The sequence below is a fragment of the Carcharhinus amblyrhynchos genome, chromosome 11 (genome assembly GCF_965287045.1).
Source record: "Carcharhinus amblyrhynchos chromosome 11, sCarAmb.v2.hapA, whole genome shotgun sequence".
Lineage (NCBI taxonomy): Eukaryota > Metazoa > Chordata > Chondrichthyes > Carcharhiniformes > Carcharhinidae > Carcharhinus > Carcharhinus amblyrhynchos.
Genome location: NC_137334.1, coordinates 18,499,489 through 18,524,131, shown reverse-complemented (window position 1 = coordinate 18,524,131; position 24,643 = coordinate 18,499,489). Strand labels below are relative to the sequence as shown.

The window sequence follows — 24,643 nt, the reverse complement described above, 5'->3', positions numbered from 1 at the left end:
CATGTCAACAACATGGTGCAAATTGGAGCTTAATAATCAAATGGAAAGGCTTGAATTTCACATCAGTTCAATCCCTTTAGCAATTTCATGAGCAAAACCACTCTTGAGAACCCTCCCAAAATTCTTTATAGCAAGATCAAAGATCGAGTCCTGTGGCATTATTATAGAAAATGGAAGAAAACTCGTTAAACAATGGGACTGCTGCAATCTGATCCTGCTGATGGAATGACAATACTTCATAAAAAAAAGTATCACAATATTCTAATCATTAAAATGACTGGATACTCCTTTTCACTTATCTCCCCCCTCCCCACCCTTCCCCCCCCGCAGCGATCAAAGATGGTCTGAGGTGGGTTTCCGTCGCTCAGACCCCAGTAACCGTGGCTCGCAAACAATCACGACAGTGGCACAAGCGGGCAAGGCCCTCGTCAGCTTAACGGGTCAGATCACGACAGTGGGGCACAACCTCTTGGGGGGAGTGGGTGGCAGGGGGGAGGGAGGATTAACACTCTGATCTCCTGAAGCTGACTGCCCCAAGACGACCCTAGCCCCTCTCCCCCCAACCCACCCCCGACATAACCAATGGCCACTTTTGCATTGCTCCCTGATGAGGTGAACTTGATGGGCACAGCCTTAGAGAGAACGAATGGCCCACTCCCTAACCCCACCCGACCCCTCCCCACCGACTCCGGGATATCCGACCGTTGTCCGTTCAGCCAGACAATGACACTCACTGGTTAACAGAATAAATAGGCACAAAAAAAAGAGAATTTCCAAATCCACGTGGTAGCCCGAACAACTGGGACAAGATTAGAGAAAAAAATAACACTGGTGGGACTTGATGCGTCTTCCAATCCTGCTGTGACATGGGATGGAACGATGAGCTTGGCTGCCGCTTGTGTGGTTCCCTTGAATGTGCTGTGATACGGTGAGATTTCTAGAATACTACTTCACATTGAAATATGGCACCAGCAGTGATGTGGGCAGGCAAGCCCATCGGCTTTTGATATGGCGGGCGTCGGAGTTAGGTGGAACACACCGCCACGGGGGAATGGCTGACAAACAGATCAGGCCGAACAAATGCACGGCCTTAACGCACACATCGCCACCTCCCAGCAAGGTCCGCCTCTCGTGTTTTTTTTTAGTGCAGTGTTCAAGATTAACACACTGGGGGAGCCGTCACTGGAGGCAGCGGCAGCAGTGAGTAGTCTCCGAGCGAGGGGCTCACATGTTGTAGGCCACGTAGATGGGATCGAGCTGGTCGGCCAGGAAACCGTCCCGGAGGTGCATCCGTTGCTTCTCGCCGCGCGAGTTGATGGGGATCACCCCAGGGTCCACCACAACCACCACGCCCACAATCAGATAGTGTTCTTCCAGGACCACGTTGGTCACCAGGGCAACCAGGTCCAGTGCCTCCTGCTCGGAACCGTCCAGTTCCACCACCACGACAAGCAGGTTGGTCCACGTGAAGACAGCACTGCGGCAGAAAACACAAACCATCAGAAACAGGACACAAACACTAGATCGATGAGCAATGCCACGGGGAAGGGGAGGTGGTGAAGTGGAGGGCTGAGGGCTTAAAAGACCATTAGATAGGAGCAGAAGAATTACGCTATTCGGCTTATCGAGTCTACGCTGCCATTCAATCACGGCTGATAGGTTTCTCAACCCTATTATCCTGCACTTTCCCCGTAATCTTTGACCCCATTACCAATCAAGAACCTATCTATCTCTGTCTTAAATGCACTCAAATGATCCAGCCTCCACAGTTTTCTGAGGCCACGAGTTCCACAGATTCACCACCCTCTGGCTGAAGAAATTCCTCCTCATCTCAGTTCTAAAGGATTGTCTCCTTATTCTGAGGCTGTGCCCTTGGATCCCAGTCTCTTCCATTAACGGAAACATCTTCTCCACTTCCACTCAATCCAGGCCTTTCAGTATTCTGTAAGTTTCAAGCAGATAAATTAAGAAGAAAATCTTGACAGCTAGACTCAGTACTGATGACTGTGAAACTATCATGGATTCATGGAAAAATCCATCTGGTTCACTAATGTCCTTTAGGGAAGGAAATCTGCCACCCTTACCCGGTCTGGCCTACATGTGATTTCAGACCACAGCAATGTAGTTCACTCTAAACTGTCCTCTGAAACAGCCATGCAAGACGCTCAGTTCAAGGGCAGTTGGGGATGGGTTACAAATGCTGGCCTTGCCGACGATATCCACATGCCGTGAAAGAATAAAGGGAAGAAAACACCTAAGGGAATTATCTGAGGGTCCATTCAGGTAAAATCCAATTAGTCACAGCACATTAAGTGCTGATTCTTAAACATTTCAGGTATTTCTCAGGTTGTTAATTCCTGTACCAAGGTCTTCTTCAACTTAATTCCGCTCCTTGATTTCCTCATTAAGACCAAGGAAATTTAGCAGGTCTGCTGCGATTCATAAGAACATAAGAAATAGGAGCAGGAGTAGGCCATCTAGCCCTTTGAGCCTGCCCCGCCATTCAATAAGGGGATTCCCACCAACTTTTTCAGATCCACCATAGAAAGCATTCTTTCTGGTTGTATCACAGCTTGGTATAGCTCCTGCTCTGACCAAGACTGCAAAAATCTACAAAAGGGTCATCTACAAAATGAGTCCATCAGTCAAACCAGCCTCCCATCCATTGACTCTGTCTACACTTCCCACTGCCTCGGAAAAGCAGCCAGCTTAATCAAGGATCCCACGCACCCCGGACATTCTCTCTTCCACCTTGGTAAAAAGATGCAAAAGTCTGAGATCACGTACCAACCAACTCGAGAACAGCTTCTTCCCTGCTGCTGTCAGACTTTTGAATGGACCTACCTCACATGAAGTTGATCTTTCTCTACACCCTAGCTATGACTGTAACACTACATTCTGCACCCTCTCCTTTCCTTCTCTATGAACGGTATACTTTGTCCGTATAATGCGCAACAAACAGTACTTTATATCAACATATGTGATAATAATAAATCAAATCATTGATACCCCCCTTTGAGCTCTGGTTCACTGCTCATGAATGAGCCCTTATCAATGAAATAGAATGATAAGTGCGTATGATGAAGCATTTCCCAAACAGCTCTCAAATCGACAGTTCAGATACATTCAACACTTTTATCCCGAGTCATGGGTTAGTGAATCAAGCAGCAAGCTGCTTTGGGCCAATTCATCACTTTGACTGCTTCATTATCGAGTCCGGTTACCCCACAACCTTACCATTCAGCAATACTCTTGTGCGATCGAAGCACAGAGATCTCGATATCGATCGGGTGATAACGCATTCCTCGCAACTCCAGCGTCTCATCCAAGGACCCGACCACATAAAGGGCATCATGGCGTTCTGTGGCAGAGGAGAGAAACATCACTGAGAAAAAGTCAGCCTTGGTTATGCTCACGGAAAGAGGCCTTGTTCCTCACCTCAAATTAACACCATCAGTCTATGTGCGACATCTTACTGTCGGGACATCCTCCATGTAGACAGAGCAAGAACGATTACAACAATGATTTTAACGACAATAATGGCATATTGGCTTTAAAGAGCGATTCTGATTGAGAGTCAACTTATTTTTTGGTCAACTTATAATTAAAAACAAATGCAGGTCGTAAAGTTGTGAGCCACGACCTGGTCTGGGAACAGTGACCTGACACTTGCTGTGTTAACCAAATATAGGAAGATCTTTATTTTGAGTTAGACCTCATGGCACTGACAGGGCTAAGTTATACGTCCTACAGTGCAGGCTTGGATGAGTGTTATAGAGTCGTTTACAAATAATTCCATTGGCCTGGTTGAGCGATGTGATTGGTTTCTGGTTACACCAGTGGCTGGGTATCACAGAACTTTCTGGAAAAACGTAAGAGGTTTAGGATAAAGAGATGTGTTTGAGCCTTTGTTTCCAGTGGTAATCTAGAGGTCAACTGTGCCCTGAAGGATATCTTCAGAGAAAGACCACGAGGGTAGATTTGACGCCTGGCCATTTCATCCTAACCTGGATAGTATCTATTTTCAGTGAAAGAATTAGAGTTCATTTTCAGTTAAAGAGCTAATGTTAAGTAAAGCGTAAAAATTCAGTTAGAGTCGAAGTGTTGCAACTGTTATAAGTTTGAGTTTGGTACTTAAGTGTTTTTTAATTTGTGGGACATGGGTGTTGCTGGCTAGGCCAGCATTTATTGCCCATCCCTAGTTGCCCTCGAGAAGATGGTGGTGAGCTGCCTTCTTGAATCGCTGTAGCTCGTGTTTGTGGGTTGACCCACAATGCCATTAGGAAAGGAATCCCAGGATTTTGATCCAGCGACTGCAAAGGAGCAGCGATATATTTCTAAGTCAGGACGGTGAGTGGCTTGGAGAGGAACTTGCAAGTGGTGGTATTCCCATGTATCTGCTGTCCTTACCCTTCTGCATGGAAGTGGTTGTGGATTTGGAAGGTGCTGTCTAAGGGTCTTTGGTGAATTGCTGCGGTGCATCTTGTAGATAGTATATGCTGTTACTGAGTGTCAGTACGCCTGTCTTTGTCTGTCACATTAAGCTGGAATGCTTGGGAAAGAGTTTAAATAAGTAGTTGAATAATGTCCACCACTTCCTAATACACTGACACATCCGTGTTCATGAGTTCACAAAGACACGTTGAGCGACTAGCGGAATGTTATTTTCACTGTTGTTGGTGTGTAACTACATCTTACCTCCAGTTGCGTCTGTCAACTCCGTCCTGCGAAGAAATCCCAGATAGCCTGTCCGTGCCCACAAGGTTTGCGTGTCCCCAAAACTGAGCCGGGCGTTAAAATGGTCAGCGTGCAAGGACTCCTCACCATAAACCGTGTAGTAACCGGTCGCGTTGTGGGGGCTACTCACCCAGATCTGTGCAAGGAGAATATCACATTCAGCGGGATTTCCTCCGTGTTACAAACTTCGAGTAGCCAGTCAGTGAAGGTCAGGCGTCAATCTCACGCAGCAATTCTACTATGAGGTCGGGTGAGGCAGGCCAACTCTAAGTCTCCCCGAGCCGGGGATGGGGATTGAACCCCAAACTCTCGGCATCAGTCTGAATCACATGCTAGCCAACCTCACCAGATAAACTGCCACTAATGTTAATAATGCAAAAATATCATCTGTTTGCAGTCAGGAAATGGGCCAGGAATCTCTGATGAGACGGCTCAAAAACAGTTTAGGGACTTTTGATCCAGCCTAAACCTTCAGTGCAGTACTGAGAGGGCACTGTATTAACGGAATGCCAAATTTTGGACCAGATATTAAAGTGAGCCCCCATTGGCCTTCAGCTGCCACTGACTGAAAGGTTACAGGTGAATTCTTCCAACGCCGTGAGCAACATTTATGCCTCAGGCAACACTCCAAAAACAGATCAATTCTTCATTCATTTCACAGTTTGCCACTGGGGATTATTTCATGCTATTCCTGCCTACATATGAGGTGACTCGGTACAGAGTGGTTAGCACTGCTGCCTCACAGCATCAAGGACTCGGGTTCAATTCCAGCCTCAGGTCACGGTGTGTGTAGAGTTTGCACATTCTCCCCATATCTGCGTGGGTTTCCTCTGAGTTTACAGGTTAGTTGGATTGGCCATGTTAAATTGCCCCTTAATGTCCAAAGACGTGGAAGTTAGGGGGATTGGCCATGCTAAATTGTCTCAGTGTCCAAAGATCGGTGTGGGGATTAGTGGGTAAATATGTGGGGTTATGGGGATAGAGCAGGGCAGACTCAATGGACCAAATGGCCTCCTTCTGGATTGCAGGGATTCTATAGCAACAGTAACTGCACTCAGGATCACCTTTGCTGGTGTGGAAGGGAACAGAAGAATTATGGAAAGGTTCACAGACAAAGGGACCCAGTCTCTGAACCTCAAGCTAGCAAGGCAGGTGCAGCACCATCTGAAACACGATACACATCCCTCCAGCAACTTCTGTCTAACAATAAGATGAAGGAAAAGAGTCGACAGCAAACATACATGTCTGATAACTCCCTGCTTGGAAACAGGGAATGTAACCAAAGCCAAACGCAAGTTTTTTTTCTAGCCATTAATTACAAACTCCTTCAGAAATGATACCAATTTATAGATTTGCTGGTGTGCAATAAATTAAGCGCATGGCAAAAGAAAAGCATAACACTGTCACATTACCCCTGCATTAATAAATATCACAAGTTCTGTTTTTGAATATCACAGTTTTGTTTTTGAACTTCCGGAAATCATGATAGCTTCAAACCTGATCTCACCTCTCCCAAGTGAGAATCTCCCAGAGGGCCTTTTGTCTCCGGATTAGTTATGATCACCTTAACTCCTGGGAGAATCTGCAAAAAGAAAGGAGATCAAAGAGACTGAGCAGAAGGTCGGTTCAGTAGTTTAATATATTTTTTTGCCCACGAGTCCTCACTGATTCAACAGCATTTTAAACTTTGATAAAAAGTTAGCCATTCATAAACGATTACAGAAAGAGTTCCACTTCAATCAGAACTGGGAAAAGTTAAGGGATGTAACAAGTTGGTACAGAGGACAAGACTTGCTTCAAACTTGAGACATAGAATCCCTACAGTGCAGACGGAGGCCATTCAGCCCATTGAGCATGCACTAACAGCAACTCCACACAGGCTCTATCCCTGTAACCCAACATATTTACTCTACTAAACCTCATGACACTAAGGGGCATTTACCAAAACCTGCACACCTTTGGACACTTGGGGGCAATTTCGCATGGCCAATCCACCTAACCCGCATATCTCTGGACACTAGGTGGCAATTTAGCATGCCAATCCACCTAACTTACACATCTCTGGACACTAAAGGAGCAATTTAGCATTGCCAATTCACCTAAGCTACACATCTTTGGATACTAAGGGACAATTTAGCACGACCAATCCACCTAACGTACACATCTCTGAACACAAAGGAGCAATTCAGCATGGCCAATCCACCTAACTCGCACATCTCTGGACATCAACAGTTAGCCTTGTTACTCTGAGTCTGCCTCCCTACTGAGTATTTCCAGCATTTATCTGTTTGTATTTCAGTATCCACAGTATTTTGCTTTTATAAGACAGGAGATATTGCCATCTATTAAGGGAACAAAGTCTAGTTGTAACAGAACACACGTAAAGACTAAGTGTCCAATACAGGTCGACAAGCTTTTGGGGAGGCGACGGCACAGTGGACTTCTCTCTACAGTATTAATCCACAAACTCAGCCAATGTTCTGGGGACCGGGGTTTGAATCCTAGCACAGCAGACAGTGAAAGCTGAATTCAATAAGAAAAATTTGGAATTAGGATTCTACTGATGACCATGAAACCATTGTCGATTGTCGGAAAAACCCGTCTGGTTCACTATTGACCGTAAAAAGTCTGACAACACCAGGTTTTAGTCCAACCTATTTATTTGATAATATATTATCATATAATTATAATTATCATATAATTATAATATATTATCAAATAAATAGGTTGGACTAAAACCTGGTGTTGTCAGACTTTTTACTGTGTTTACACCAGTCCAACGCCGGCATACCCACATCATGATCACTACTGACCTTCAGGGAAAGAAATCTGCCATCCTTACCTGGTCTGGCCTACATGTGACTCCAGCGTGGTTGACTCTCAACTGCCCTCTGAAATGGCCGAGACACACTCAATTCAAGGGCGACTAGGGATGGGCAATAAATGCTGGCCAGCCAGCGATGCCCATGGCCCATGAATGAATAAAATAATAACCAAAACGGCCTGCATTCCTCCTAGCCCGCAAACACAGCATCGTACACCCTCCTTCGCACTAGATCACACGATATTACAATCAAGATTCAATGTAGTCTCCGACTTTAACTCTTGGAATCATAGAATAGAATCACAGAATCCCTACAGTGCAGATGGAGGCCTTTCAACCCATCAAGTCTGCGCCAACCACAATCCCACCCAGGCCCTATCCCCAAAACCCCACATACTTACCCTGCTAATTCCTTGACACTAGGGTCAATTTATCATGATCAACTTTACCCACCCATCTTTGTACTGTGGAAGGAAACTGGAGCACCTGGAGGAAACCCATGCAGACACGGGGCGAATGTGCAAACTCCATACAGAGAATGACCTGAGGCTGGAATTGAACCCGGGTCCCCAGTGCTGTGAGGCAGCAGTACTAATCACTGTGCCACCCTTTTCAAAGTGCTGAGCACCATTCCCATGGTAGTTTTTCCTTTATTCTGCACTCAGCTTTTAGTAAAAGAATTCAAGGTTGTCCTGACTGAATCCCCAATGTGTTAGGTGATTTATAACATGAGGAACCTCAGTTCTTCATGTTTCTTTTGCAGGTTATTTAATCTCCTGAAGCAAATCGGAGGAAAATTGTATCTTTTCCCAGTGTCAGAAGTCCCCCCATGGCCACACGTATCCTCGATCCACTGACCTTCCCCGATTCCATTAGCGGAAGACTATGTGGGGATCCTCTCTCCACCAGGCGCACCCTAGAAGCACAGAAATGAGTTCCTTTGTTAAAAACAAAACAAGAACATTTGGCAGAGTTTAAAACAAAAACCCGTGCACAGACACACGTTGTGCATACATCCCACCCCCTTCTCCACATTCAAAACTCTGACAGTAGCTTCATTTTAGGAATGAACTAGCTTTGAAATGGTCTCTCTCACTTTTAGAATATAGTTTAAAGTTTATTTATTAGTGTCATTAAGTAGGCTTACATTAACACTGCAATGAAGCTACTGTGAAAATCCCCTAGTCACCACACTCGGAGCCTGTTCGGGTACACTGAGGGAGAATTTAGCACGACCAATGCACCCAACCAGCACATCTTTCGACTTTGGGAGGAAACCGGAGTACCCGGAGGAAACCCATGCAGACACGGGGAGAATGTGCAGACTCCACACATTCAGTGACCCAAGCTGGGAATCGCTGTGAGATGACAGTGCTAACTACTCTGCCACCCAACATAGTATAGGATCATATAGGTTATCCAACACGCGCATGAGAGAGAAATGGAAGGATAGCCTCGTGTCTTTGGAAATTTGGACTAGTGCTTGCAAGCATGCTAAATAACAGCCATGGACCACTTCCACCTTCACCCCAAACAAAACCAAAACACTTCCAAGGTTCAAGTGTCAAGCTGAGGATGAGAACCATCCTCCACATACTAACTGAAGTGATCGCAGCACAGTCTCAGATAGAAGTGGTTGCAGGGGAGGCAGTGCGGTGGGCACAGAGGTTTAGCACTGCTGCCTTGCAACACGAGGGATTGGGTTCAATTCCAACTGTGGCCGATGGTCTGACTGTGTGGAGTTTGCGCGTTTTCCCTGTGTCTGCGTGGGTTTCCTTCGGATGCTCCGGTTTCCTCCCGCAATCCAAAGATGTGCAAGTTAGGTAGACTGGCCATGCAAAATTGCCTCTTAATGTCGGGGGATTAGCAGAACAAATACATGGGGTTACGGGAATAGGACCTGGGATGGGCAATTGTTGTCAGTGCAGGCTCGATGGGCCAAATGGCCTCCTTCCGCACTGTTGGAATTTTATGATTCAGTGGCATACTGGTATTGTCACTGGACCAGTAATCCAGAGAGCTGGGGCAGTACTCTGGGGCCACTGCGGACGGTGGGACTTGAATTCAAAAGCCTACCGATAACCATGAAACCATTGTCGATTGTCGGAAAAATCCATCTAGGTCATTAACGTCCTTTAGGGGAGGAAACCTGCCGTCCTTACCCGGTCTGGCCTACATGTGATTCCAGAGCCACAGCAATGTGGTTGACTCTGAATTGCCCTCTGAAATGGCCGAGTAAGACACTCAGTTTCAAGGGCAACTCGGGATGGGCAATAAATGCTGGCCCAGCCAGCAACGCCCACGTCCCCTGAATAAAAATTCAAGACTTTCAACAATAAATGCCAGATCTAAAAAAGCCAAATCTTCCTTTGAAGGGATACTGAGAGTAATTTTTTCCAAAAGATTGCCTGTCCCATACTGCAACTTTGCAAGTACAATTTTGTATAATACTCTCTCAAAGTACTCTCTTATCAGTTTCCAATCTACAAACTGATGAAGTAATACTTCTGATTGGACCTATCTTATAAGGTACTATTTAATACTGGGTTCAATAAGCAGTTTTGTTCCCTGTATTTAAGGGAAGATATTATTTCATTGGAGGCTGCTTAGAAGGTTCACTCCTGGAATGGAGGGATTCTTTTGTGAGGAAAGGTTAAACAGGTTAGGAATCTACTTATTGGAATTTAGAAGAATGAGAGGTGATATCATTGAAACAGAGAGAATTCTTAAGGGGCTTGATAGGGTAAATGCTGAGAGGATGTTTCCCTCATGGGAGAGTCTAGGACCAGAAGCTATAGTCTCAGAATAAAGGGGGTGCCAATTTCAGATTGAAACAAGGAGGAATTTCTTCTGAGGGTTGAGAATTGAGAATTGAATCCCTACAGTGCAGAAGGAAGCCATTCAGCCCAGCTTGTCTGCACTGACAGAGTGACAGAGCATCCCTCCCAGGCTCCATCCCTGTAACCCCACACATTTACACCACTCGTTCCTAAACTAGACATATTGGGACCCCAAGATCCCAATTTAGCATGGCAAGTCCACCCAAACTGCACATCTTTGGACTGTGAGAGGAAATCGAGCACCTGGAGGAAACCCACAGAGACACAGAGAGAAGGTGCAAATTCCTTACAGATATCTCAAAATCGAACCCGGCGCCCTGGTGCTGAGGCAGCAATGCTAACCACTGTGCCACCCCAAAATAAGCAATGTGCCATTGTCTCATTGTGTTTTTATCCTCCATGAAGATTCTGTTTTTACTTGGTTCCTCACTCAGCAATCAGATTGGGAATAAGCACTGCTAGTGTTTGGGATTAGTTCTTACAAGCTTTTAAAGTTTACTTTTTAGTCACAAGTAGGTTTATATTAACACAACAATGAAGTTACTGTGAAAATCCCTTACTCGCTACACTCCGGCGTCCGTTCGGGTACAATTAGGGAGAATTTAGCCCGGCCAATGCACCCCTAAACAGCATGTCTTTCAGACTGTGGGAGGGAACCAGAGCATCCGGAAGAAGCCCATGCAGACATAGGGAGAACTGCAGACTCCGCACAGACGGTGACCCAAGCTGGGAATCAAACCCGGGTCACTGGCGCTGTGAGGCCGCAGTGCTAACCACTGTGCCAACTATGTCCAAAGATGTGTGGGTTAGGCGGATTGGCCATGCTAAATTGCCCCTCAGTGTCAGACAGACTAGCTAGGGTAAGTACATGCGGATAGGGCCTGGGTGAGACTGTGGTCAGTGCAGACCTGATGGGCCAAATGGCTTCCTTCTGCACTGTGGGGATTGTATGATTCTATTCTAATTCAGTCTTTGGAGGCTGAGATAGATTTTTATCAGTAAGGGATTTGAGGGTTACGGGGAAAATAAGGGCAGGGCAGTGGGTGTGAGGAATGTTGGATCAGACATGATTTTATTGAATGGCAGAGCAGGCTCAAAAGGCCGAAGGGCCTACTCCTGTTCCTTACGGTCTTATGAAGATGAGCTAACTTTGTGTACGTAGAACAAAACGCCTTGATATAACAATTTTTATGTGGCCTTCACAGTAGTAATATGTTCTGCAATGTTTCTCAGGAGCATTATCAGACAAAACCTGGCACCAACACACAAAGAGCTATTACAGTAGGTGGCCAACTTGAATCTTTGCTGCACCTCACATGATGATGGTGCCAGACAGAGAATTTTCTTTCTTATTCCATGAGAAGATTGCAATTTCTCCACAGGAGGATTGCTGAGTTGAGGCAAATAGGTGCTGTTGTTGCCAACTAATCAGCACCTTTTCCTCATGCAGCACAAATTGTTCCTTTCGTGATTTGGTATTTTTGTGAATCTGTTCTGATGAGTGCAAGGCTGAAAGCTTCAACAGCATGTTTCTTCTCAGCAATGCCCAAATTCTTTACTACTGACTGACGACAAGGGGAGCCAGAAGATGGGCAAACTCCACCACCATTTGGTGTTTATGCTTCAAATAAATACGCAAAGAAACTTAGAATCATAGAACCCCAAAAGAACAGGAGGCCATTCAGCCCACTGAGCCTGCACCAACAATCCCACCCAGCTCCTATTCCTATAACCCCACATATTTACCCTGCTAATCCCCCAACACCAATTTAGCATGGCAAATTAATCTAACCCCGACATCATTGGGCTGCGGGAGGAAACCGGAGCACCCGGAGGAAACCCCACAGACACAGGAAGAACGTGCAAACTCCAGACAGTGACCCAAGGCCAGAATTGAACCCAGGTCCCTGGAGCCGTGAGGCAGCAGTGCTACCGAGCCACCTTTGCTATTTCTTTAGCAGCTTTTCATAGAAACCCTACAGTGCAGAAGGAGGCCATTTGGCTCATCAAGTCTGCACTGATCACAATCCCACCCAAGCCCTATCCCCATCATCCCATACATTTACCCTAGCTAATCCCTCTGACACAAAGGGGCAATTTAGTATGGCCAATCCACCTAACCCACACATCTTTGGACTGTGGGAGGAAACCAGAGCACCCGGAGGAAAGCCACGCAGATGCAGGGGAGAATGTAGAAACTCCACACAGACACTGATCCAAGACCGGAACTGAACACAGGTCCCTGGCACTGTGAGCATTAGTGCTAATCACTGTGCCACCATGCCGCCCCTGTACGAAGTTCAGATGAGATAGGAGAAAGAACTGCATGCTTTCCAACTTGGGCAAAGCTGTTTTGCAGCACATGGTTCTCTGTAACTGCAGACTTACTCAGTGGAAGAACTGTGGGAGATTCTTCCTCAGTTATCTCAGTCTCGGAGATCTCAGCACAAGGGGCAGGAGTACACCTGTTATGTGATTCAATTAATGGGAACACAGCAAGACTTCTCAGAATTAGCGCTTCAATGCCATCTAATCAACTCGACATAGACCAGAAATAGCCCACAACATGGAACATTCAAAATTAGAGAGTTGTCAGAGTGCTATTTATACACTCAGGATCCAGTGCTTAGGTATTCAGTGCTAGACACATCATCAGAGCTGCTTGAGTCGGCAGGATGACAAATCTCTTAATTTGCTATTTGGAGCAGGTTTGAATAGAGGTAAAGAGCAGCTCTAGCGCTGGTTTCATGTCAGAATTGAGACCAGGAAGGAGCCATATCGAGACAACATATTTAACCAATTCAGGACTGAGATGTGGAGAAATTTCTTCACTCCAGCAGACTGGGAATCCTTGGAATGTCATCCTTCGGGTATCCAAGGTTAAGGTCAACAGATTTTCGGTTTGTCAGGAAACTGAGACATTTGGGGAGTGGGCGTCTGCCTGACTTTCCTCTGAGGTATGCTCAATGGTGGCCCATTGAGTCTGCACCAATAACAATCCCACCCAGGCCCTACCCCACAACCCCAAATATCTACTCTCCTAATCCCCCGACACTAAGGATCAATTTATCATGGCCAATCAACTTAACTCATACATCTTTGGACTGTGGGACGAAACTGGAGCGCCCAGAGGAAACCCATGCAGGGACACAGGGAGAATGTGCAGACTCTGCACAGACAGTGACCCAAGCCAGGAACTGCACCCAGCTCCCTGGCGCTGAGAGGCAGCAGTAATAGCCACTGTGCCACTCAGAGTGGTTAACATCGCTGCCTCACAACACCAGGAACCTGGGTTCAATTCTGAGCTTGGGTCATCTCTGGAGTTCCTGCTGCCAGACTTTTGAATGAACCTACCTCACATTAAGTTGATCTTTCTCTACACCCTACCTATGACTGTAACACTACATTCTGCACCTTCTTTCCTTCTCTATGAACAGTATGCTTTGTCTGTATAGTGTGCAAGGAACAATACTCGCTATATACCACTACATGTGACAATAATAAATCAATTCAATGCAAACAACATTATCTCTGCGTTCCTCTGGTGCTCCAGTTTCCTCCCACAGTCCAAAAGACTACTGGTTAGGTGGACTGGCCATGCTAATTTCTCCCTCAGTGTACCTGAACAGGAGTGTGGCAACCAGGAGATTTTCGCAGTAACTTCATTGCAGTGTTAATGTAAGCCTACTTGCAACTAATAAATCAATCTTACTTTACTGTCTGTGTGGAATTTGCACATTCTCCCCATGTCTGCGTGGGTTTCCTCCGGGTGCTCCAGTTTCCTCCCACAGTCCAAAGATGTGCAGGTTTGAAACACAGAAAAACTACAGCACAATACAGGCCCTTCGGTTCACAAAGTTGTGCTGAACATGTCCCTACCTTAGAGATTACTAGGCTTACCTATAACCCTCTAATACTAAGTTCCATGTACTTATCTAAAAATCTCTTTAAAAATTCCATTGAATCTGCCTCCACCACTGTTGTTGGCAGCCCATTCCACGCACCTGAAAAACTTACCTGACATCTCCTCTGTACCTACTTCCCTGCACCTTAAACCTGTGTCCTCTTGTGGCAACCATTTCAGCCCTGGCAAAAACCTCTGACTATCCCCTCAATCAATAGCTCTCAACATATTACACACCTCTATCAGGTCACCCCTTATCCTTCGTCTCTCCAAGGAGAAAAGGCCGAGCTCCCTCAACCTATCCTCATAAGGCACGCTCCCCAATCCAGGCAACATCCTTGTAAATCTCCTCTGCACCCTTTCTATGACTTCCACATCCTTGCTGTAATAAGGCGACCAAAACTGAGCACAGTACTCCAAGCGGGGTCTGACCAGGATCCTATATAGCTGCAACGTTACCTCTTGATTCCTGAACTCAATTCCTCGATTGATGAAGGCCAGTACACCACATGCCTTAACCACAGCTTCAACCTGCTCAGCTGCTTTGAGCATCCTATGAACTCGGACCCCAAGATCCTTCTGATCTTCCACACTGCCAAGAGTCCTACCATTAATATTATATTCTGCCATCCTATTTGACCTGCCAAAATGAACCACTTCACATTTATCTGGGTTGAACTCCATCTGCCACTTCTCCGCCCAGTCTTGCATCCTATCAACGTCTCGCTGCAACTTCTGACATCCCTCCATACTATCCACAACACCTCCAACATGTGTCATCAGCAAACTTACCAATCCATCCTTCCACTTCCTCATCCAGGTCATTTATAAAAATCACAAAGAGTAAGGGTCCCAGAACAGATCCCTGGGGCACTCCACTGGTGACCGACCTCCATGCAGAATATGACCCATCTAGAACCACTCTTTGCCTTCTGTAGGCAAGCCAGTTCTGAATCCACAAAGCAATGTCCCCTTGGATCCCATGCCCCCTCACTTTCTCAATGGTTAGGTTGATTGGCCATGCTAAATTGCCCCTTAATGTCAGGGGGATAAACAGGGTAAATACGTGGGGTTGTGGAGATGGGGCCTGGATGGGATTGTGGTCTGTGCAGACTCGATGGGCCGAATGGCCTCCTTCTGCACCGCAGGGATTCTATAACGCTCCCTCTCTTTCCACAGAAACGACCTGACCTGGGGAATGTTTAACAGCACCGTTTTCTTTTCATTTTAAACTTTATTTCAGATTTCCAGCATCCACTGCACTTTGCTTTTGTTCAATAAACAACTTTTCACGTGATCTGACTGCACTGCAGCACTGCCTGCTCCCAGAGGACACGTAACATTAAAACGGAGAAGAACATGCAGGGTAAGCCAAGGTTTCACACAGAACAGCAAAGCAGCCAGAAACCATCAATCAGTTTGCCTCGAGGTTTACCATGGAAACTAGCCAAGTGGACGTGATGTCAGAAGATAAATCAAAGATATAAGGGACATGTTTTATTAAATATTTATTCGTTTATAGGATGTGGCTTCTCCAGCATTTATTACCCATCCCTAATTGCCCAGAACACGGTGAGCCATCTTCTTGACCCCTTGCTGCTTGTGTGGTGTAGGTAAGCCCGTACTCGGGGAAGCGATTTAAAAAGAAAGCACGTATCATAATTGTGAAATGGAAGGGGCACCAATGTGATCCTATGTTTAAAACAGGAGATAAAACAAACACAGGCACGGACCAGTTACTGAACATTAGCAGCAGGTAGTGGAATCCTCAACTAAACAGAGAAACTAGAAGCAGGCGTAGGCTAGTCAACCCTTCCAGCCTACTCATTTATTTTGATCATGGCTGATCATCAAATTTGATATCCTGATTCTCCCTCCCCCCCATATTCCTCTAGCCCCAAGAGCTATATCAAATTTCTTCTTGAAATCACACCAACAACTACCTCCTGTGGGGCAGCACGGTGGTTAGCACTGCTGCGTCTCAGTGCCAGGGACCTGGGCTCGATTCCCGACTTGGGTCACTGTCTGTTTGGGTTTCCTCCAGGTGCTCTAGTTTCCTCCCACAATCCAAAGATGTGCGGGTTAGGTGCATTGGCTGCACTCAACTGCCCGAGTGCCGGGGGATAGCTAGGGTAAATGCACGGGGTTATGGGAATAGGGCCTGGGTCGGTGCAGATCAGGTGGGCCGAATGGCCCCCTTTGCATTGTACGATTCTATGAATTCCACACATTCACCACTCTCTGCGTGAAGAAATTTCTCCTCACCTCGGTTCTAAAAGGTTTACTCCTTATCCTCAAACTATGATCCCTAGTTCTGGACTCCCCCACCATTGAGAACATTCTTGCTGAATCTACCCTAACTCTGTTACAATTTTATAAGTTTCTATGAGATCCCCTCTCACTCCTCTAAATTCCAGTGAATGTAATCCTAACCGACTGAGGATCTCCTCATATGATAGAGCTGCCATCCCAGGAATCAGCCTGGTAAACTTTCGCTGTACTCCCTCTATAGCAAGGGCATCCTTCCTCAGAGAAGACACCAAAACTATACAAACTGGTATGGCCTCACCAACACACTGTACAACTGCTGTTAAAAACATTCAGACACCATTAATATGGTAGTGTTGAGAGCAAAAAAAAGAAAGGTCAACTTGGTTGAATTCACTGAAGCCACAGAAAGGTGGCAAGTCAAAGGTGCAACTTACTGGAATTCCAAAAAGCCTTCATTATCATTCTACAGAATAGATTTGTGACGAAGGTCAGTGTGTGTGGGGTCAGGAGGCAAGTAACAGTTTGGATAGCAAGCTAAATGAAAAACTGAGGGTAGGGGGTTAAAAATAGTTACTTAGATTGGTGGCGGGAGTGGGAGGGCTGAGGGGATTGCTATAGTTAATACCAAGAGGACTATGACAAAATACAGGAAGGCAATAAGCTGACCCAGTAACACATAAACTTAAATAGAGGTAAGTCGGGGTTAGCGCATTTTAGTAGGGAGAGTAAGGAAAAAGTTAAAGTTTATTCATTAGTATCACAAGTAGGCTTACATTAAAGAACAAAAGAACACCACAGCACAGGAACTGGCCCTTCGGCCCACCAAGTCAGTTCCGACACAGATGCCTCTCTAATCTAATATTTTCTTGCCTCTACATGGTCCATATCCCTCTATTCCCCGCCTATTCATGGATTTATCCAGATGCCTCTTGAATGTTATTATAGAATCTGCTTCCACCACCTCCTCCTGCAGCGCGTTCCAAGCATTCACCACCCTGTGTGTGAAAAACTTGCCCCTTACATCTCTTTTAAACATTCCCCCCTCTCACTCTCAACCTATACCCCGAGTAATTGACCCTTCGACCCTGGGACTCTGACTATCCCCACTATCCAAGCCTGTCAGAATCTTGAAAACCTCTACCAGGTCCCCCCCTCATCCTCCAATGAAAACAAGCCAAGTTTATTCAACCTTTCTTCATAGTCCATACACTCCAAACCAATCCAAATCCTGGTAAAACTCTTCTGCACCCTTTCCAACGCATCAACATTCTTCCAGCGGTGTGGTGACCAGAATTGTTCATATTGCAATGAAGTTACTGTGAAAATCCCCGAGTTGCCACACTGCTGCGCCTGTTTGGGTACACTGAGGGAGAATTTAGCACAGTCAATGCACCCTAACCAGCACGTCTTTCAGACTGTGGGAGGAAACCAGAGCACCCAGAGGAAACCCAGGCAGACACGGGGAGAATGTCTGTGCGGAGTGTGCATGGTGACCCAAGCCGGGAATCAAACCTAGGTCCCTGGAGCTGTGAGGCAGCAGTGTTAACCACTGTGCCGCTCCCACATGCTCCTTGGAAAATACACATTTTAAGGTGGCATAGGAATCAGAGCTAGACAAAACACTAAAAGTAATGATGCGAGTTAATAGGCCCATTATGGAGAAGCCATGAAAAAAAATTTAAGAATGTTTTATGGGTCAGGAAAGATCCAACTGGTTGAAAATAAGACAACTGAGAGCTGACGTGATACAAGATTTAAGATCGTGAGAGAGTTTGATCGGGCAGGACAGACTTCTGCAAACAAGACCAGAACCAGGACTCTCAGTGTGAGGGGTAGACTATTGAGGACAGAGATGAGGAGACATTTCTTCACCCAAGAGTGGTGAGCCTGTGGAATTTATTACCACAGGAAGCAGCTGACGCCAAAACATTGAATATATTCAAGAAGTGGCTGGATATAGCACTTGGGGTGAATGGGATCAAAGGTTACAGCGAGAAAGCAGGATTAGGCTATTGAGTTGGACAATCAGCCATGATCGCGATGAATGGTGGAGCAAGCTTGAAGGGCCGAATAGCCTCCTCCTGCTCCTATCTTTCATGTTCCAATACCCCGAGGATGATTAGAATGTGGAACTCACAACCACCAGGAGTAACTGAGTTGAATAGCAAGAGATGCATTTAAGAGGAAGCAGGCAAACCACACAAGGCAGAAAACTATAGAAGGATACATTGATTGAGCGAGGTGGTAAGCAGCACTGCCATTGATCAATTGGGCCAAACATTGTATAACCTCTCCATAACCTGAGCCTGTTTGCACACCACAAGGGGAGGCAGTGGGCTACTTAAATTGTCATTTACTTTGGCGAGACTATAATAACCCGCTGGGCAGGAGGGAGCCATAGAGTCCTGGCCTTTGCCTTTTTTTTGTCAATTCACGTGATAGCAAATTCCCCATCTCGGAAAAGCTGTCAAATAAAGGAAGCAATTGCAGAAAATGCTGGAAAATCTCAGCAGCTCAGCAGAGTTTATTCCCTCTCTACAGATATGGGCGGCACAGTGGGTTAGCATGCTGCCTCACCGCACCAGTGACCTGGGTTCAATTCCCGTCTTGGGTCACTGTCTGTCCCTGTGTCTGCGTAAGTTTCTTCCGGTGCTCCAGTTTCTTCCCACAGTCTGAAAGATGTGCTGGTTAGGTGTATTTGGCTGTACTAAATTGCCCCGCAAAGTAAATATGTGGGGATAGGGCCTGGGTAAGACTGTGGTTGGTGCAGGCTTGATGGGCTGAATGGCCCCCTTCTGCACTGTAGGGAATCTTTGTTTCTCTTCTATGAGATGCTGTCAGACTTGCTGAAATTTTCCAGCGTTTTCTGTTTTTGTTTCAGATTCCAGCATCCTCAGTTTTTTGTATTAATCTGATGCTCTGCATTTCCTTGGAGCTGGATGGGGAAATATAAGGAGGTAATAAACCTTATGAGAAGTTGCTGACAAAAGCAAATCCAAATGAAATGACTTGGGTATGTATACCTGTCGTGCCGGAGTGCTCTCATATCCACAAAGACCGTGGTTGGATCAGGCCCGGACGTTCCCTGGTAAACAAAGACAACGACATTAACAGCAGAACTGGAGTTATGCAGTAAGTTGTTCAAATAAAAGGAACTTCACAACACTTCTCAGAAACAGGGCTGTGACATGGTGTCCTGCCAGATGTTAGAAATAGCTCTCAATACTAAACATTCAAAATTACAGAGCACTATTTCTACACTCAGGGTGACACATCCTTAAAAGCATAATTACAACATTCAGCATTGGAGGTGCTATCAATACAGATTACACATTCACAATTACAAATCGCTTGAGCAATTCTGAAATTATTCCTTAAACAGCAAACGGGATCAACTCTCTGGAGCTGGCCTTGAGTTAAAGTTCCCTTTTGTATTGTCTTGCTTGAGAATGGGTAAGAATGGAAGGTGCTGTACAGCAGGAGGTGATCTAGCACCTCGCTTTGTGTTGCGTAGAATGTCATTTGCAGATCAGGTTAAAAAAAGAACAACTTAAAGCAGTGGGAAAACAGTCCTGAAGAATCAATTGAAGAGGAAAGAAAATGCAAGAGAAATGGGCACAGACACCTCGGGTAAAATTCCTGCCGCAGACCTAACAGGAACTTGGCAGGTCTAACCACAAAGTACAACTCAATGGCTAATTGTGTTGTAAGTAAGTGGGGCTAAAATGTTGACCATAGAATTCCTACAGTGTAGGAGGAGGCCGTTCAGCCCATCAAGTCTGCACTGACAGCAATTCCATCCAATCTCTATCCCCGTAACCCCACATATTTACCCTGCTGATCCCCCCGACACTAAGGGGTAATTTAGCATGGCCAATCAATCTAAGCCACCTTTGGATTGTGGGTGGAAACCAATGCAGATATGGGGAGAACATGCAAACTCCAAGTCATCCAAGCCAGGAATCGAATCTGGTGCTGTGAGCTAACAGTGCTAACCACTGTGCCATCCTATCATACATAAGAACATAAGAGCATAAGAAATAGGAGGAGTAGGCCATCTAGCCCTTCGAGCCTGCCCCGCCATTCAATAAGATCATGGCTGATCTGTCGTGGCTCAGTTCCACCTTCCCGCCCTCTCCCCATAACCCTTAATCCCCTCGCTGATCAAAAACCCATCAACCCGCGTCTTAAAAATATTTAGCGAGGCAGCCTCCACCACTTCAACGGGCAGAGAATTCCAGAGATTCACCACCCTTTGAGTGAAGAAGTTCCTCCTCAACTCCATTCTAAACCGCCCCCCCTTTATCTTGAGGCTGTGCCCCCTAGTCCTACTGTCTTTTTTGAGCGGGAAGAGTCTCTCCACCTCTATCCTATCCATCCCATTCATCATCTTATACGTCTCAATGAGATCTCCCCTCATTCTTCTAAACTCCAACGAGTACAAGAATTGAAGGTCAGCTGGGGACTTAGTATCAGACCATCCACCTTCTGGCCAGATTTGTTGCAGAGTCCAGCGAATGTTGGATATCTCAAATGCTTGGTACTTGCCCCAGCTCTACACAAGTGTATATTTGTGATACAGCTGCTTCAACACCCTGTAATAACCATGACAAGGTGCTGTGGGAAAATACTTTAAGGTAGTCAACTGCACTACAACACCAATTATGGGCGGCATGGTGGCAAAGTGCTTAGCACTGCTGCCTCACAGTGCCCAGGGTTCAATTCTGGCCTTGGGTGACTGTGTGGAGTCTGCACATTCTCCCTGCGTCTGCGTGGGTTTCCTCCCACACTCCAAAGTAGTGCAGGTTAGGTGGATTGGCCATGGTAAACTGTCCTTTAGCGTCAGGGGGATTAGCAGGGTAAATAGGTAGGTTTACAGAGATAGGACCTGGATGGGATTGTTGTCGGTGCAGGCTCAATGGGCTGAATGGCCCTCTTTTGCACTGTAGGGATTCTATGATCCAGCACTCATCAGTAAAAACATTTGGACATCGGGTTATTTATTGAAACAAGGATCAAACGGGGATGTAGCCTGAGATTTCATTCACACAATAGAATAAGGATTGTGATCAAGTGTAGTTCTAATAGGTTGTTCCTTAACAATGCTAAATCTATGCAAAAAACAATTTAATCCAAAGTCATGATATTTATTACTCGTAAGCCAAGTTCCTTTCGCACTAAATTTCACTTAATTGTTCCTCAATTACTATTTGATTTTCAGATATTTAAATACAGCCGTGGCTCGTAAGCCCTGTCAGTTCAAGATAAAAGTTGGCCAAGGAAAGGACCGTGGGGGCAAAATAAAACACAGATTACTCTACCTGCTCAGCCAGCTTGCCCAGCCTGTGTGGCTGAGGGTGCGAGAGAGGAGGAAGCGAGGAATGGAGATGGCACAGGTCAGCCCAGAGAGAGGAAGGGAGAGCCAGATTTAAAGAGAGAGAAGCATAAGCGAGAGACAACAGACAAACAGAAACAGCAAAAACAGTTACTGGAGACACTGAAACAGCCATTAAGCAAAGTCACTCCACTGTCTTAATACAAGGATCGCAGGAAAATACCTATAAGAGCACAGCCAATATTCAAATCGTGATGCTGCTTCAGTACAAAGCACCTCAAGAAAGTGCTAAGAAAGGCATGAAGGTTTAAACTGTTTCGCAGAATCACTACCGTGTAGAAGGAGGCCATTCGGTTTAAAGTTTATTAGTGTCACAAGTAGGTTTACATTAACACTGCAATGAAGTTACTGTGAAATTCCCTATTGCCACACTCCTGTCCAGGCGAAGGAAAATTTTAGCACGGCCAATGCACCTAATCGGCACGGCTTTCGGACTGTGGGAGGAAACAGAGCACCTGGAGGAAACCCACACAGACATGGGGAAAATGTGCAGACTCCGCACAGACAGTGACCCAAGACAGGAATTGAACCAGGATCCCTGGTGCTGTGAGGCAGCAGAGCTAACCACTGTGCTGCCCATGAGTCTGCACTGACCACAATCTCACCCAGGCCCTATCCCCGTAACCCCATGTAGTTACCCTGGAATCCCTCTGATACTAACAGGCAATTTTGCATGGCCAAACCACCGAACCTGCACATCTTTGTACACCGTAAAATAAGAATGGTCCATTAGTTGTTCCTACACCAGCCACATTCTCAAATTACACTGGCCAAGGTCTTGATCTAATGGAAAACAAGAATGCAAATTTGGATTTTCTTCTAGGGTATTGGTACTCAGGGTGGGGCACCCACAAGCTAAATGTCTCCCCTCACTAATGCAATGCGGGACTGTGAACTGCTCTGAGATCACATCGCCATTGTGTTGACTTGAGCATAGCTGTGTTATCGGGAGGTGGAAGGACCATTCTGCATTGGATAGACTTTCAGAAAACTAGACAGCTTTGGATTAGAAGGGTTGGGTCAGAGTCACCTGACACACAAATACATTTCCGGTACAGGGTTTTCTCTTGTGACTGACTGGTTGGATCATTCCAGACCACACCGTCCATCTCACAAGTTTGGCCATTCTAATGAGGCTTGGGGAGGTTGAGCATTGCCTCAGCCAATAGCAGACTGTGTCCAAAGTACAGGCAGAGAGGGGATTACAGCTCACTCAAAGGAAAGGCTATTCCGATGCGGGTATTTAATCTTCAGGATGGATTTCTCACCTGTAAGCAGATGGCTACATTCACCCTGCAGCCAAAGGTTGTACTGACAGCCCTCAGAGAGAGTCCAAGGTCCTTAAATAACTTGGAGAAGGATTGCGTGAGTGCGATTCGCGGCCGTTCCTCAGCAACCACCATACACGTCCGAACACAGGATAGATTCACACCTTTCGCCTGAAGAAAGAAAACATGCTGAGAAGTGGACCCCAGCACACACGCTGCCAAAGGATGCCATTCATTCGCTCTTACGAATGGGGGCCAAAGTAGTTTCATTGGGCACTTATCACAAAGTTTGTCACTGAAGTTCACGTGGTTCTGAACCTTGATAAGGAATCAGAGGGTCATCACTGAATTCCTACAGTGCAGGAGGCCATTCGGCCCATCGAGTCTGCACCGACCACAATCCCACCCAGGCCATATCCCCGTAACGCCACATATTTACCCACTAGATCCCCCTTACGTTAAAGGACAATTTAGTACTGCCAATCAACCTCATGTGCACATCTTCAGACACTATGGGACAATTTAGCACAGCCAATCCACCTAACCTGCACATCTTTGGAGTGTGGGAAGAAAGCGGAGCAGCCAGAAGAAACCCACGTGGACACAGGGAGAACGTGCAGACTCCACACAGTCATCCGAGGCCAGAATTGAATCCAAATCCCTGGAGCTATGAGGCAGCAGCACTAACCACTGTGCCACCACGCTGCCCATGGAGATATACGATGAGGAGAAAATTACCATCAAGTTGCCACATCATCCTCAAAAAGGGGAGATGGAGGCTTTGTGCTCATGTCACTGGATTAGTAGTCCAGAGGCCCAGGTTAATGCTCTGAGGACCTGGATTTGAATCCTCCACAGCAGCCAGTGGAATTAAAGCTTAATTAATAAAATCTGCAATATAAAGCGAGTCTCAGTAACGGCGGCCATGGCAGGAATCACCATTTGTTGTGAAACAAAAACCCTAGCTGGTTCACAAATGTCCATCAGGGAGGGAAATCTGCCATCACACAACAGTCTGGCCCACAATGCTAGTCAAGCCACAGCTGGAATTGCATGTACAGTTCTGGTCACCACTTTAACAGGAAGGACACAATTGTTCTAGAGGGAGGACAGAGGAGATTTACAAGAATGTTACCAGCGCTGGAAAATTGCAACTAGGTGGAAAGATTGGATTGTTTTCCTTTGAACGGCTTCTTTGTGCTGTAATCTTTCTACGTGACCCAGGCCCACAGGAATGTGACTGACACCTTACTTGAGAAAGGATATACTGGCACTGGAGGGAGTGCAGAGGAGATTCACTAGGTTGATTCTGGAGTTGAGAAGGTTGGCTTATGAGGAGAGACTGAGTAGAATGGGATTATACTCATTGGAATTCAGAAGAATGAGGGGGGATCTTGTAGAAAT

General features: G+C 46.0%; 1 protein-coding gene across 1 annotated transcript in view; it reads right to left on the bottom strand.

The window, feature by feature from the left end:
• Window positions 1-651: 651 nt before the first annotated feature.
• LOC145349945 (disco-interacting protein 2 homolog A-like) overlaps window positions 652-24,643 on the bottom strand; it is a 254,103-nt gene continuing 230,111 nt past the window's right edge. Inside the window, exons 32-38 of the mRNA XM_080198649.1 lie at window positions 23,240-23,410; window positions 19,600-19,661; window positions 8,420-8,477; window positions 6,245-6,319; window positions 4,699-4,873; window positions 3,238-3,361; window positions 652-1,477 (exon numbers count right to left, since the gene is read on the bottom strand). Of these exons, the coding sequence (XP_080054775.1) occupies window positions 1,225-1,477; window positions 3,238-3,361; window positions 4,699-4,873; window positions 6,245-6,319; window positions 8,420-8,477; window positions 19,600-19,661; window positions 23,240-23,410 (918 nt within the window). The 3' untranslated portion in view covers window positions 652-1,224. The remainder of the gene's footprint in view (window positions 1,478-3,237; window positions 3,362-4,698; window positions 4,874-6,244; window positions 6,320-8,419; window positions 8,478-19,599; window positions 19,662-23,239; window positions 23,411-24,643) is intronic.